General features: G+C 43.1%; 1 protein-coding gene across 1 annotated transcript in view; it reads left to right on the top strand.

Moving 5' to 3' along the window:
• The window catches only part of RNGTT (RNA guanylyltransferase and 5'-phosphatase), a 314,555-nt gene extending 310,407 nt beyond the window's left edge, over window positions 1-4,148 (top strand). The window contains exon 16 of the mRNA XM_045499002.1: window positions 1,401-4,148. Coding sequence (XP_045354958.1) covers window positions 1,401-1,564 — 164 coding nt within the window. The 3' untranslated portion in view covers window positions 1,565-4,148. The remainder of the gene's footprint in view (window positions 1-1,400) is intronic.
• Window positions 4,149-15,907: the final 11,759 nt, after the last annotated feature.

The raw sequence follows: 15,907 nt of genomic DNA, 5'->3' as shown, positions 1-15,907 counted from the left end.
GTGCTGTCTTTATTGATCTGTTTGATGGGGCGAATCCATAGGGTCATTCGGACCCTACCCTTGTGGCTGGGAAAGGGGTTGTGACTTTACTGGCTCCAGTTGGCTTGTAGGTTGTCCCGAGGCCTGTGGGCTCACGCCCCTGCGCCCAGAAGAGAAGTGTAAAGGGCAGGATAATGGGCTGTATACAAGTTGAATTTGTTGAACAACAACAACAACAAAAGCCACGATAATTTCAGATCTATTCAAAACTATAAAAACCATTGTTTGCCAGATGGTAAAAGACAAAATTAGCAGGGGAAAATGTAATTTCCAGCTCCTAAAATAGCTTTACAAACAATGGAGAACAAAGTAAATGAAAACCATTAAAAAACAAAACAAAACAAAACAAAAACCTCCTAAAACCTGCTCTGCTATCCTTCATAGTGTTCTTTGGGTACAACTTGAATGCTTTGCGAATTCAGAATAGTAAGTGTCTTTCACGGAGAACATCACAAAGTAATGAAGTTTACAAGCTAAACTAGTAGCAGTAGTTGCTCTGGACCGTGTTTTTAGTGAATTTGAAAAACGTACATAAAAACCAAGATTGAAGGTTAATAGCATTGTGTGCTGTTAGACTGCTCAGTCAGTGATGTTGCTGATTATATGATAAGCTTATGAGAAAATACAGAAATTGCCAGTTTCAGTTTTGCAGTTTATGAAAAGTTACTATTGTACATTTAAAGGTTTTGTTGGAACTAGCATCTGTGTTCAGACAAGATGAGTTAATTTTGAAAATGGGAAAAATTAAGCCAGTGTCTTTTTTTCCAGAGCTAAATATGTAAATAGGATTTAAAGGACTGGTAGTAAATTTTGACCACATAAGAAGGGATGCCTCGTTTATTCATAATGTTGTTGTAATACCTTACTTCCTCAAGCAAGTTGTTAAAACAACAGAGTATGTATGATCTGCCAGCTACAGTGGAGCCTCCCTGTTCAGTGGAAATGGTGGCCGGTGCCATCGTGACAGGGAGGAGTTCTTTCTCAGAGGAGAGACTACACGTTTTCCGTAGAAGTTTGGTTGAATATAGACTAGAGTATGATGCGCTGTGTGCTCCGTTCAAAACCTGAAGACAGTTTTGGAGCGATGGACAGCCACAGTGAAGGCATGCTTATCATTCAGATACTTAACGTTTTGTTTTAAAATGAACAGTTCAAGAAAGAGTGGGCACCAGAAAAGCACCCATTTTAGGGGGCGGGGGAGGGAGGAGAATAGTTTAATGTGTGAAGGAGTCACCCAAATCCGTAAAATGCAAGTGTTTAGCATATGGGGATGCAAACCTTTCCCCTTTGGCATCCCCCTGTGGTGAGTCAGCTGCCTTAATTAACCCTCGCGTGAGACACGTGTCTCCCTTTGTCCACAGCTGTGTGCAACAGCATCTCCAACCCTGTCACCAAGGAGATGCTGTTTGAGTTCATCGACAGATGTGCGGCGGCTTCTCAAGGACAGAAGCGGAAGCATCATCTGGACCCTGACACAGAGCTCATGCCTCCACCGCCCCCCAAAAGACCTCGCCCTTTGACCTAAGACCCGCCTCTGACTTGAGGATTGAGAGGAAAAAAGAGTGAGAAAGAATGCTGTTGCCCCATTTTTGCAGCCAGAGAAATTCAAAAGCGAATGTGGCCTGATGCTGATACGCATTTGAATTTTTTGTAAAAAAAGAAAGAAAGAAAGAAAGAAAAGAAAGAAAGGTATTGTAGCCGGCCTGTAAATATTTGATGCATTTGTTTCCTCAGTGCTACGATACATCATGGACTTCACACAGTTTATTTATATCTGATAAACTCAGCCTTACCTTGTGGAATCTGAAGATTGAAATATCCAAAGGTTTAATTGAGATTGAAATCAATGCAAAAGAGGCCTTGTTTGTATATGGATAACTTTGACCTTTAATTTATAAAGTTAGTAATCTGGAACTGTGAGCGTATAAAACACTGTATTTTTTAGAAGTTGTATTTCAACTATGGTAAATTCTCCTTTTGAAAAATCTAGGCAATGGCATTAAACATTCTTGCTGTCGTTTATCATGGATTTCCTACATTTCTGAGATTCTTGTGTTCAAAAACAAATGACAAGGTTGTCAAGTATTGTATATTATACTATGTTAAACAATTCAGTCTGGCTTATCTCATTTTAAGAAGTTTTTTTAGAAATGTAAAAGTAAAAAAGTAAAGCCCCGTTTTTGTGAATTGCATCCTGTCTAAAGGAAGTATATTGAGTATTTTCATCTGTTTCTATTCTTTGAACTAAAATATCAGATATCCAATGTGTCCATTCTGGCAGTGGTTTTCAGTTACTTCATAGAACTTAGATATATACCACCAGGTTCCTTTTATGTGTTGTTCTCCTGGGAGACCCTTTTTCTTTCTTCCTTCCTTCCTTCCTTCCTTCCTTCCTTCCTTCCTTCCTTCCTTCCTTCCTTTCTCCCTTTTTTGTTTTTTAATGTCAGGGCTACTTCTGCTTTACCTCAGTGGTATCAGCACATTGTAAATTACATTAAAACACACAACTCACTGTGATGATGGGAATGATATCAAATACAGACGATGTTGTGTTAGTTCCCTCGAACAAAGCGGCAAAGGAAATGCCAGCTGACTCCTTTGATTAGAAGGTGATGTCAATGGAATAGAATGCTGTCACTAGAAAATGCTCTCCCACTGCTAGATAAATGCAGAGGCAAAGAGTAGACATCTGTAGAAACTAAACATCAAGGAAGCCAAGACATTTATTTTCAAAGCCAGAATTCTATCTGTGTTCTGTTCTCGGGATGCTATTTCTGTTGTACACCTGAATTTTAAAACATTTACTTGTAGGTAATGGATTTAAAGAGCAGCTAATTGGTCATCTGCCATTGTTGAGAAGCCGTGTTCTGATTGGTTTGTGAAGGAACTCTCAGAATTTGCCTATTAGAGGCGAATATATTTATTTTTAGAGGTACAGGTTTTAAGTATATGTGTATTTAAAACAAATTTTCATGATCTGAATTTTATATATGATATGCATATATATGTAAGTATACGCAGCAGTGTATATTCTTCTACTAATACAATCAGACATGAAAAATCCAAATGAGTTACCCAGCTGACTGAATATCTGACAGGATTTCTATATGATATAGCACAGATTAACCAAAAATGTATTTATATTCAGCTGAGTTTTAATGTTTTTAAACAAAGTTTTCTCCTGTAGTGCTTTTCTATATGAAATACTAGGAGTCATGCTTGGGCTTTTTCCTTTATTCTTTCCAAGTTATGTAACATGTAGTGAATTTATCTAGAATGTCATTTTAGTATTTCATTCCTAGAGTGCTTTTTTGAGTTTGGGCACTAAAGGGATTAAAACACCTGACTGCCACAATGATTGTTGAAAGGTGGAAATTTGTGAGGTTCCATAGTGTCTTGTACAAAGTGGATCTGAAAAAATACCTATGCAACTCCAAACAGTCCGATGCCTGCTTCACCAGGGTCAGTGACTCTTTTCACACGCTATGTTGCTTTCTCCCGAGCCTGTATAAGTGCAGAGCCCTTTTGCAGATATAAGAGCTAGCTTTTGCCAGTGATCTTTAATGGAGTTAAAATGTTTATGGTAATTGTAACCTTTTAAATGAGTTATGTGAAAAGAGCATCTCATTTTTAATACACCCAGATACTTCTTCCTTGCCTTTGTGCATTTTCTAAAACTTAATTTTCTTAATTTGTCCTTTCCTTTCGATTACAGTGAAGTATAATAGCCGGCCTAATAAGTAGATCCCATTTAGCCCCCGAACACACTGTCGTCTGCAGTATCATCAGAAATCATCTAGAAAGTCAAGGGGGAGAATTGAGAGGCAGGAATTGGGACATCAGGAAGGAAAGAAACCCTTCCCTTCTCAGGCCACTTCACAGCAACTCTTTTCTGACACTGAAGTTTTGTAGACAAGAGTAAGAAAACTTTGCTTTCTTGAGTTATCACATATAAAAGCTTTTGCTTTGTATTTGGAAAAGATGCGGATGACTCGACTGCCTGGATGGTTACATTTGCTTTCCATGAAATGCTCAGAAAACGTCAGGACATTCCTTCTCTAATTGTGTGTCAGTGCGTATTGTAATAAAACCACTGAGTTAAAATAACAGAAAGTGTATGTACTTTGTTTGGCTGGTGATGCCTTTGTGTCCTTCTATGTACCCAATGATTTTGTGTCCCTTTTATTGCTGGTGTTATCCTGCCTCTGTCAGTCATACCCGTCGTAATCCATCTGGTTTTGTTGCATTCTAGAATTAGCATAAAGACTTGGAAAATCCTCTGTTCTTCTTCCTGAGAAACCAAGAAATTGGATTGACATGGGGGATGTAGCTTGCGCCTTTTCTTTTTGGAGGGTAGGGGAGCAGGGGAGAGCACATCTTTAAGTGATATTTATAGTACTTCTGTCCGTGTACCTCATCCTAGCACTCTATTATATGGGTAGATATCCTCTCACGTTATTTTGAACACATTTAACTCTTTCAGAATACTCAGCAGTAAATATTCTGAAATGATGAAGTAATGACCTGTCCATTTTTTTGTCGACTCTGTATTTTTGTACCATGGAATTTGCCATTTAAAATTTGTAAATGATGCGGTTTTGAATTATGTGTATAATCCTTTCCAGTCAAAAAAACCTTGAAAGTCAACCAAATACTCGCAGGCAGGGAAAACTAATGTGGTGGGGAAAAAACCCTGGGCTAACCCCAGAGACCAAGTCTAGGCTCTGCCTCTCACTGGCTCTGTGTTCTCTCTAGGTCTCACCCTGTACCCCCTCCCCCCATCTATAAGAGGCCGAGATTGAGCCAGATGATCAAAAAGAGCCTTTTCAGGTCTGACATGATTCTTGTAAAAGCTCATGCTTTGTAAATAGCCCATATTCACAATGAAGGGAGTATTACCACTACCGAATATCCACCAAGCACCAAGACCGTCCCCAAAACAACTCGTCTGTGCAGGTAGGGACCATTATTAACCTCATTTTGTAGTTGAGGAACCTGAGACTTACATAACTAACCCATGGTTACATAGCTAGTAAGTTGTGAGCTGAGACCCCAACAAAGGCCTTTCTGACTCCAGCTCCTGATTTATAGCTTGGTACTCCTCACAGCTTTGTTGCAGTCCCGGCTTGGGGGCTGCTTCTGTGCCAGGGGCCCCAAACTCTGTTTCTTTGGTGCCAACAGGAAATGGGTTTCAAGCATCTCTCTCCAAACCAAGGAGATGAACTTGGGATCGACAAAGTAAACATATTTTTAGGGCCTTATTATTTAACCACTTATTTGGCAATATTTAAATGTGAGTGACACAGAGGCCATGAAAAGAAGTTTAATATTCTCATTAAGATGCTAAATTCCGAAGACGTAACTAGGAAGAAATAAGCGATTAAATTACACACTGGGCCAAAATTTTCCTGATTGTCGCATAGTTGCCTGTCAACTCTGATGCTTTGGCAGGTTGGTGTCAGCCTCGGTTAACCCAGAAGTGTCCCTCCGCTCACTGGACTCTGGTATTGGGTGGCCACTGTGCATGATAAGCAGGTGGGGGTGGAGGGCGCTCAGAGCAGGGGCCCCCCAGGCTTCTAAGAAGAAGACTTCACATTTCAAAAAAGGAGCGCATGGATCTGGGGTTGCCAACTATTTTAACTTGCAACGGCTTTACGAAATAATATGTTGCCATTATTGCATACAATAAAGGGAATCTTAACACCCAAAAAGGAAGTAGGACATAACTTAGAAGAAAGGACGTGTCTTTATATAGAACAAATTTTGTTTTGTGAAAGATTCTCTACACTCTCCCTTGCTTCTACATTTCACCACAAACGGGTAAAATCATTGTCATGGACCGGTGCTGGGAATCCTTGCATAGGTGGAATTCCAGGCAGCTTGTATGTAAGTGGGGAGGCAGGCAAGAAGCCCCTAAGGGAAGAAGCGGCCCCTGGTTCCATAGCTAGAGGTCATTTTCATAGCCAGAGCTGATCAGAGTATAATTACCTCACAACTGTTGATTATATTGTGCCCTTGAGATGTAAAGCGTACAGGCGAAAAATGAGTTGTCTGAATGCTGACAGATACTCCAATAGGATGACACCCTCAGCTGTTTAAGGTACAAAAATAAACATGCCAGATACAACACAGAAAAACAGAATTTGGCTTTGACAACGAACCCGAACAACAGAGTCGCCAATGGTCACAACTTTGAGGTGGGCACGTAGTCAGTCTGTTTTTCCTTTAGATCACTGCCACCAAGAATGACCTTTCATGACTGCAGACCCGCTCCTGCTCCCCGGTGAGAGCTCCCTGGCACATGACATCAAAGGGCCTCCATGATCCAGCCTCGGCCTGCATCCAGATTTGGATCATGCCTGCCCCTTGATATAGCTGTATGCCTCGCTGTTCCCACAACGCCGTGTCCTCTAAACCCAGGAACCTTTGGGGCGCCTGGGTGGCTCAGTCGGTTAAGCGGCCGACTTTGGCTCGGGTCATGATCTTGCGGTCCGTGAGTTCGAGCCCCACGTCGGGCTCTGTGCTGACAGCTCAGAGCCTGGAGCCTGTTTCGGATTCTGTGCCTCCCTCTCTCTGACCCTCCCCATTCATGCTCTGTCTCTCTCTGTCTCAAAAATAAATAAATGTTAAAAAAAAAAAAAATACTATCTCCAACTAAAGACAAAAAAAAAATTAAAAATAAATAAATAAATAAACCCAGGAACCTTTGCTCGTGGTGCTGCCACTGCTGCCAGAAACCCCCAGCCTCCCTTGATGTCAGGATCAAGGGAGCCTTCCTGCCATAGGTAGCCTCTTAGATCTCACACTGTATCGTGATCGTCTCCCCCGGTCTCCCCTCCAGACAAGGCTCTCGACCCATACCCGGGGTGACAGCAGCAGGCCCTTGGTAGTAATTAGGGCAGGAGATAGGTTCGGATGCCCCGTTGTACCCGCTCTCGAGACTCAGTCAAGATGCATTTGCTCTGGTCTCCCTCGGCTTAGCTGCACATGGAACGTGATTTTTTTTTTTTTGTTTGTTTGTTTGTCACTCTGGCCTTCTCATCATAATACAAGCTCTGATAACATCTCATTTCTTAAGAATTTCTTCAGAGGCCATCTATGATGCCTCTTGTATTTAATCCTGATTAGAAGCGTCCTGTCTGTTCTTGCCGTTTGCACCGAAAATGCTGAGGAAACTTCTCAGCAGGAGGAATCTTAAAGTGCCCTGGCCTCCTGGCTGTTATACGCTCTGAGGGAGGTGTGAGGGAAGCAGTGTTCTTAATCACGTCTTATTTTTTGGTGCAGTTTCACTGAGACTGCCACGTCTTAAACTAGAAGGCTCCTTCTCCCTACCCACCTACTCGCGCCCAATTTTTGATGTTTTCAAAGAGAAGTCCTCTGGTAACTGCTAAGGCTTTGCAGTTAGTTTTAAAAATAAATACCAGTCCGTGATCCCTTAGCGTAAATTGCTGCTTCTAGCCATGTCTTTTTAGAGTGGGAAAGGCAAGTGAAAGATAGGATTCTTGTTGCTACTCTCCAAAGCTATCTTCCAGGATCTAAAGGAATCAGAAACTTTGTAGTTTCTGTAGAAGTTCTGCTTCCCTTCTGAAAGCTGTCAGGGGAACATTGTGTAGTTTTGATCTCTGGTATAAACACACTGTGTGCTCTGATACACATTGAACATGAGAGCCTAGCCAGGCAACACGGCAACTGAAAGTCTAACATAAAAAATTTCTTGAAAATTCTGCATGTGGGTAGAAACTGTATGCCTGGAAACATTACATACAATTGGGATGGTGCAGGAGGTAGGGGGCATTCTAGACCTTAATGGATGGGTAGGGTGAATGGGGTAGGCCGGTGTGGACAGAAAACATGGGGAAGGAAGGGTGCTTTGGAAGAGTTTGTCTAGAGCTTGTGTGAAAGACAGCGGTAGCAAATATGGCTGCAATCACTCTGACTTAAAATGACAAACCAACCAGCCACCCTTGGCCCCTTGATCTCCTTCTGGCTACCCATTTCTCTATTCCTTTTTCCTGCAAAATTCCTAGGAGGTGATCGCACTCGCTCATTTCCTATGCTTTCCTTATGTTCTCTCTTGAACCCACTGCCGACAGGCTCTCCTCTCTACTGAGACTGCTCTTATCGCCACCGCCAGTGCCCTCTGCAGGGTCCGGTCCACTCTCCTAACTGACCTGTCTGTACCATCAACATTTAACAGTTTCTCACTCCTGTTCTTGTTTTTCTTTTCTCTTTTTAATGGGAAATTTCAAACATACACAAAAGTAAGGAAAATGGTATGGTGAACTCCCACCTACCCATATTTAGCAGTGATCACTTTGTTGTAGTTCCTGTTTGTACCTGCACTCGAGACTCAGTCAAGATGCACTTGCTCTTGTCTCCCCCCCCCATCCTCCTTCACACACACACACACACACACACACACACACACACACACACACAATTATTTTAAAGCAAATCACAAACTGCTCTCTCTTTGTTGAATCATTGTTGCACTTGGCTTCCAAGCCACTGTAGTATCTTGGTTTTCTTTTGTCTTACCTACTGGTCTCCCTTGCTGAGCCCTCTTCACCTTCTCAGCCTCTAAATGTTGTAGTGAGCCAGGTTCAGTCCCCTGGCCTCTGTGTAGACTCTCTGGAAGAGATCTCTCTTAATCCCTGAGCACTAATAGCATCTATACACAAATAATTTCCAAATTTATTTTTAGCCTGGATCCCACTCATGAGTTCTAGACTCAAATATCCAACTGACAAGCTGACATCTTCACTTGGATGTTTAACAGTCACCTCAAACTTGAATACACCCCAAACTGAACTTTCCTCCTCCCACAGACTTGCTTCCCTCCCCACCGTCTTCTTGTAGAGTTTAGTTAATGGCAATTGCACTTTTCCAGTTGCTTCAGAATCATCCTTGACTCCTTTCTTCTCTGACACTCCACGTCCAATCCATCAGCAAGTGCTGTCAGCACCACCTTCAGACTGTAACCAGAACTTGACAACTTCTCAACCTCTCCGTCTCTCATCCCGTCTCTTGCCTACATTGTGGTGATAGCCTCCTAACTGGTATCCCAGTTTTCATTCTCCTTCATCCCCTCACCCATCTATTCTCCACACAGCTGTCTGTAATATTTTTTAGAACATGTCCCTCAACTACTCAGAACCTTCCAGTGCTTGCCACCTCATTCAGAATTAAATTCTAAAAGCATGTCATAGTCCACAAGGCCTACATAACATGGCACCCAGCCACCTCTTCTGAGCTCACCTCTTGTCCGCCTTGTTCATTCTTGTCCCACTGGCTCCTTTGTAGTTTTGTCATCTTGCCCAGCATGTTCCCACTTTAAGGACTTTGAACTTTCTCTTCCCTCTACCCAGATGCTCTTTCCTTAGCTGTTCATAAGACTCACTGTTATTTCATTCAAGCCTCGAGACAAAGGCCACCTCATCAAAAAGGCCTGGCCGACCATCCCATCTAAACTACTACTCCCATCACCACCTTCCCCTTACCCTCATTTATTCTTCTACAAGTGCTGATCTAATGTGTTTGCACATTTAGCTGTTGTCACACTCTCCTATTTAGAATGGGAGTTAAAATGTGATTTCATTCACTGTTGTATTTCCAGGGCCTAGGCCAGTCTGGCACAAAGTATAGAAGTTCAGTAAGTATTTCTAAATCTATAAATGAATTAGGGCTTCATAGATAGGCCGGGGACAGATTACGAAGGGATCTGAATGTCTGGCTAAGAAGTTAGGCTCGACTTGGGCCACAATAAAGAGCTATTGAAACCTTCTAAATATGGGAGTTCTTTGTGAGAAGGACCTGGTAGTAGTTTGTCTAAGGTGGCGGAAGAAAGAGAAACAAGGTGACAGGCCAGCCGAGAGGCTACTGTACTAATCCCGGTGAGAGGTCAAGAACCTAGAAAAGGGTGGCATGTACAGAAATGGAGGAGAGGGATGTGGCAGGCCTTCAGGAGCCATCAAGATTCAATAATCAGTTGAGAAGCCAAGGCTACCTTCAAGGGATCGAACCAAGGTGGGGGGATGGTGGTACCCTGCCCAGAAACAGGGAAGTGGGAAGGAAGAGCTGATTTGGGGCTGAGACGGGGAAGGGGCTTCTGAGCGTGGTGAGCAGGAGGTGCTGTCAGGAGATTCAGATGCAACTGGCCAAAGACAAGGCAGAAATTTAGAATGGAGCTCAGACAGATTTTAAATCTGTTCACACAGCAGTGACGGTAAAAGCAGTGTGAGTAGAAGACAGGAAGTAAAAAGAGGGTCAGCATCCCTCATGTTAGTGGGTGGAAGAAAAAAATAGTAAAGTAAGGCATCAAGATGTAATAAGGTCAAATAAAGATCAACAAAGTAAGGAAAAGAAAATCATGTCAAGAAGCCACAGCCTGCAGGAGCCAAGAGAAAGGTTTCTTGATGGAGGAGGTAAAAAATAGTTGCGATTGCTCCAGGAAAGTCGTGGAGAGCGAAGGACCGAGAAAAAGGGTCTTGAATTTGGCTTCTAGATAACCTCCAGAAACATGATGGGGATGGCTGGAGTCAAGGGAAAAACCAGAGAAAATATGAGGAAAAGGAAGTGGCTGGACTTGGGGCTTAATCTGTCAACACAGGAAGGAATATTCCCAAGGGTAACGGTTACTCTGTGTGTTTCCTTTGCGATGACCTGTCCGGACAGCTTCCCATCCTGTTTCAAGACCCCTTTGTGTGTGGCCAGGGGTAGTAGGTCTGCTGTAGAGGTGTTGAACCTCTTAGCCCTTGGGGTGGCAGGGTGGGACCTGAACTGTTGCCTCCAGCTGAGAAAGTCTCTGGGCTCCTGAGAGGGAGCACCATGGGGTTCCTTCAGGTGAAAACCCAATGACCAACCTGAAGTACACAAGATGCTGGGGCGCTACCGTGGAGACCGGGTGAGGTCGGTGGCAGAGCATGACACTGCCCAGCTGGGACGAAGAGTGTGGAGCAGCTGAGCACATGACCTGGGGTGTGGCTGATCAGGAGGGGCTCCTGGGAACTGGGGAGGGCATTAGTGGGTGGCGCTGTCTCTGCCTTCCTGTGTGTCACATATTCCTGTCCACTGTGACTGACAAACTATTATAGTGGTATTCATTTCAGGACGAGAATACTGCTTTAACAATGCATGTGCCTTCTGCACATTACGGCCTCGCCATTATTTAGAAATAATTTATGTAGGAATAATTTTCTTGGATTGGAAGTCCGTTTGCTTTATCACAAGTATTGTCAGCAAGAAATCACAATGAATTCATATGTAGAAGTGAAAAACAGAACATGTAATTGGATTCTTTAAATACCATTTCAATGGTTCACATTTTTGAAAGATTGCCAAAAAATGGTTTTAATTTTTTTTTTTTAATTTTTTTTTTCAACGTTTATTCATTTTTGGGACAGAGAGAGACACAGCATGAATGGGGGAGGGGCAGAGAGAGAGGGAGACACAGAATCGGAAACAGGCTCCGGGCTCTGAGCCATCAGCCCAGAGCCCGATGCGGGGCTCGAACTCACGGACCGCGAGATCGTGACCTGGCTGAAGTCGGACGCCCAACCGACTGCGCCACCCAGGCGCCCCTAATTTTTTTTATTCCCAACATGTGCAAGGTTTCTCACTGATAGCGACTACCAAGAAGTTGAAGAGATTATCATTAAAAAGTTTTGATCAGGATCTTAGGACAGCATTTGAAACATTAAACCTGATATTAGAAAGGCATGTTCATGGAAGCAAGCTCAAATTTCTCATTTAACATTTTGAAATGATTTTATTATTATTTTTAAATGTTTATTTTTGAGAGAGAGAGAGAGAGAGCAGGGGAGGGGCAGAGAGAGAGGGAAACACAGAATCTGAAGTAGGCTCCAGGCTCCAGGCTCCAGGCTCCAGGCTCCCAGCTGTCAGCCCAGAGACCGATGCCGGGCTTGAACTGATGAATTGTGAGATCATGACCTGAGCCGAAGTCAGACACTTAACGGGCTGAGCCACCCAAGCGCCCCATGAAAGGATTTTATTTTGAAGTTTCATATAAAGCTGTATTTTTCTCAGGACTTTGTATTTTACTTACCACAATTTTATAATATAAAGAAAATCTAATGGACCTTTACCTGCCAAGACCCACGTAGACACCTTTAATGCTTTAGCTTACCCTCAGGTGCCCTTCAAAGACTGTCATTTTCTATATTTTTCATGATGTGAAAAGAGCTGAGAAGAATGTTCCATTGGCCTAGGGCTAGAGATTGGCAAAGAGAAAACAGAACAAGGTTGAGAAGATGAGGGATTTAACCCTAGACTGGGTAAGAAATCAAGAAAGTTGGAAGGGGATGATGGCCTGGGTGAATGGGAGAGAGTGAGGAGACCAGATTGAAAGATCAGAGTGTAGAGCCAAGTTACACGGAAAAATGGCGGGGCACTGCTTTCCATCTCTCATACACTTGTATTTTCTTTGCTGCCTCACTCCAGTGTCAGAACTTTTTTGTTATACAATGACAGGAAAACAAACTCACTTACTCGAGATGACTAAATAGTCCAGAAGGCAGGAATGACTTCAGGAGTGGCTTATCCAGGAGCTTTACAACTCTTAGCTTCAGGTATCATTGGGCTTCATATGGTAGCTCCTGGTCCCTCAAAAATCCCATCTCAATTCACATCCATCATAAAGAATAATTGTCTATCTACTAACAGTCCCAGCAAAAGTTTCATTACATTTCACTGTATCTGATTGGTCATTTACCCCTTCGTGAACAAATCACTGTGGCCAGGAAATAATGATGCCCTTTCTAAATGGCCAGGCTTAAGACTGGTGTCCACTTCTAAGGAGTGGAACCAAGTCTCTCAATATGTCCTTCCTTTACTTACTTTTATCATATATTTTTGGCATCTACCTGAGGTTAATTCATATTCATTAGTGATAGAAAAAATATTAACCAACTGATAGGCACTGGTGCTGACCAATCAGAACAGCTCTGGAGCAGCATACTGAACGTTCCCTGCCGAGGGAACCCTCTCTGTTGCTAGGTTGTAGGGAGGTCTGGATACCAAGGGAGAGGCAGGATAGCTGGGAGGAGGAACTTGCAGGGGGTGGTTAGGGAAGTGACTATTTCTCAACCAGTATTGAGCTAGTGTCTTTCATTATTTACAAGCAGTGTTGCTGTAAAAAGAAGAGTGGGGCTGCTAGTATTCCAGCTATTTTTATGTGTGTTTCATCCTTTCCACCATCATAGATAGACCACCCTCCTAAAAGCTGGGAAGAGGGCCTGTCTGTTTCTGAGTCTACTATAGCACCCAACAAGGTACATTTGTCCATTCAATTACTTACTCAACAAGCATTTCTTGAACCCAACAAATAAATAGTAGGTCCTGAATAATTTCACCGAATGTAATGGCCTCCTTTAAAAGAGAGTGTTACAGTTGGAGAAAGATCCAGTTTCCTTTAGGAGAAGGGGTAAGCAGAAAGTTTGAGGAAACTGAAATGACTCTAAGGGAATTTATGATAATAGACACAATCAAATTGCCCAGGAACAGTGACAAATATTTATCTAGAGCTTGTCCTGGTGACAAATATATTACCCCAGATTTTTTGATGGGATCCAGTGGAAAGGGCTGCTTGTGGGGTGCAGGGCTAGAGGGAGCCCAGGTAGGCATGTGGAAGGGATGGTACTACCCTGGGGTGAGAAGCAAGAGAAGTGTAACAACAAGCAGGAGGCCAGATAGATGGAGGAAATCTGAGTTACTTCCTGGACCCTGATCACATCCTGAGATCTTCCTGGAGAGAAGAAGCATGAAACTGAGTTTTGAGTTGCAAGTCCCCTTCTAGGGCATCTGGTCCCATTTTAGAGGTAAGTAAAGTGAGACCCAGAAATATTAGGTGACTTTAGCACAGCTGGTCCCTGTTTTTCTGATTCTGTGCTCATTTGGTGTTACTCCCTATGGAGATAAAGATGGGAGGAAAGACAATTGCCTACAATTAGGCAGACAGTCTGACCTTTGCCAAGGCCCATATGTACCACAGAAGTGACCGCCCTTTGCCCTCTTTTCATCCTGGGGCTTGTGCGACATGAGGCGCCCGGATACCCATGGGGAGCACAGGTGCACACACACCTTTCCGGGGCTTAGAAGTTTATTCAAGGTGAAGCAAAGACCACACGCACCGCTGATGGGTGTTCAGAGTTGCGTAACCTACAAGCACATGTCTACTTAGAAAAGTTTGATTTTGATTGCCATAGAAGGCAAAACATCTTAAAATGAAGTTGAGCTATCTTTGGGTAGGATGCAAAACCGCCCATGGGTATATCACATCAGAAACGATGTGTGATTTCTTCCAGTCCCTCAACTCAAAAAAGATGAACAGATTTAACTGATGCATTCTAAAAATAAATAAATAAATAAAATATGCTTTGAGTTTGAAACCAAGTATAGAAGTTTCAGGGTCTTTTTTTTTTTTTTTTTTTTTTTCTTGCAGGGGGGCAGTCGGGGAGTGACAGGGTATGAAGGACAGTGGGAATTTTTTTTTTCCAGTGTAGAGACCAAGTTATTACTGAACTGTTTTAGCTCTGAGCATTTTCTACTGGGTATAACAAGACTGCTAAAGGTCACAGAAACAAAGTTGTCTTGGAAAAAATTATGAATGGTGGTTATACATTTAGATCATCACACATATGCCTGAGGAGATTTCTTCTGAGCTGAAAATGAACATTCCATTTTTAAACCTGTGGTTTCAGTAACAAAACAAGTCAAACCCAGAGATGACCTGACTCACAGGACTCCAATTGGGAGACCTAACATCTGCCTTTGGGGTAACCGTGAGTGGACACAAGCCTGGGGGGTTGGTCTCAGTCTCCCCCTGCCTGCCTCTGGGCACTAGGTCTTAGCGGACAGAGGCAGCCCTGTAGTCCACACCACACTGTCCTCCACTCTGGCAGCTAGCAGTTCATTAGCTTCACTTCTTCGGTCTTTAAAAAAAATTTTTAAACATTTATTTACTTTTGAGAGAGAGAGTGTGTGCGCACACAAGCAGCGGAGGGGCAGAGGAAAAGGGAGACACAGAATCAGAAGGCCCGTCGCGGGACTCAAACTCACAAACCTTGAGATCATGACCTGAGCCAAAGTTGGAAGCCTAACTGACTGAGCCACCCAGGGGCTCCAAGTTTTACTTCTTATATAACAAGATTTTCTGGATAGAAGCTGAATGTCCTTCACAGGTCATCTACTATAAAAATAGGCAACTTACTAAATTAATTTTGTTGTGTAAGGACCCCTTACCCCCACTCTTTGGACTGAAAGTTTATTCTTTTAGCTCTCTTTTGTCTTTTTCAGAAAAGAGATTTAATGTGTTACTGTGGTGCAGAAAATCAATGCTTTGAAATCAATGGTAATTTTTCAGGCTGTTTAAAATTATTCACATGGCTGGCTAAGCCTGCTGCTAATAGAAAAACACAGTTTTGTTGCAGAGGAAAACTTGAAGTTGGAAACCTCACCACTGTGTGTATCTGCACGTCTTTTCTTCTTAGAACCTGAATATTTATCCCACAACCCAGGCAGCAATCCTCGTATGTGCTGGAGGCTCTCACGCGTGTACCTCTGAGCTAGCTGTCATCTTGGCCCTCACAAGCTCCCCAGTGGGAATGTGTTTGAGGCCAAGGCTGGGGGTGGGGCGGACAGCAAACACATATTGCACGGATGAGTGATAAATGATCCCGTGCGGAAGAAGGGCGAGATATGAAGCGTACACACGGCTGTGGAGGTTTGAAAGAGGCTTGGTTGGCTTCAGGGAATTGCTGCCTGGAGGAAGGGCCGTATTCTTGAACAAACACCGTAGAGAACTTTACAATGAACGAGCCTCTTCCAGGCCATGACTAGCCCTGCTGGCGGC

This window comes from Leopardus geoffroyi, chromosome B2, assembly GCF_018350155.1.
Source record: "Leopardus geoffroyi isolate Oge1 chromosome B2, O.geoffroyi_Oge1_pat1.0, whole genome shotgun sequence".
In the NCBI taxonomy this organism is placed as follows: Eukaryota; Metazoa; Chordata; class Mammalia; order Carnivora; family Felidae; genus Leopardus; species Leopardus geoffroyi.
Note: the sequence above shows the minus strand (reverse complement) of the source record. Positions and strands in the feature narration are given on the sequence as shown.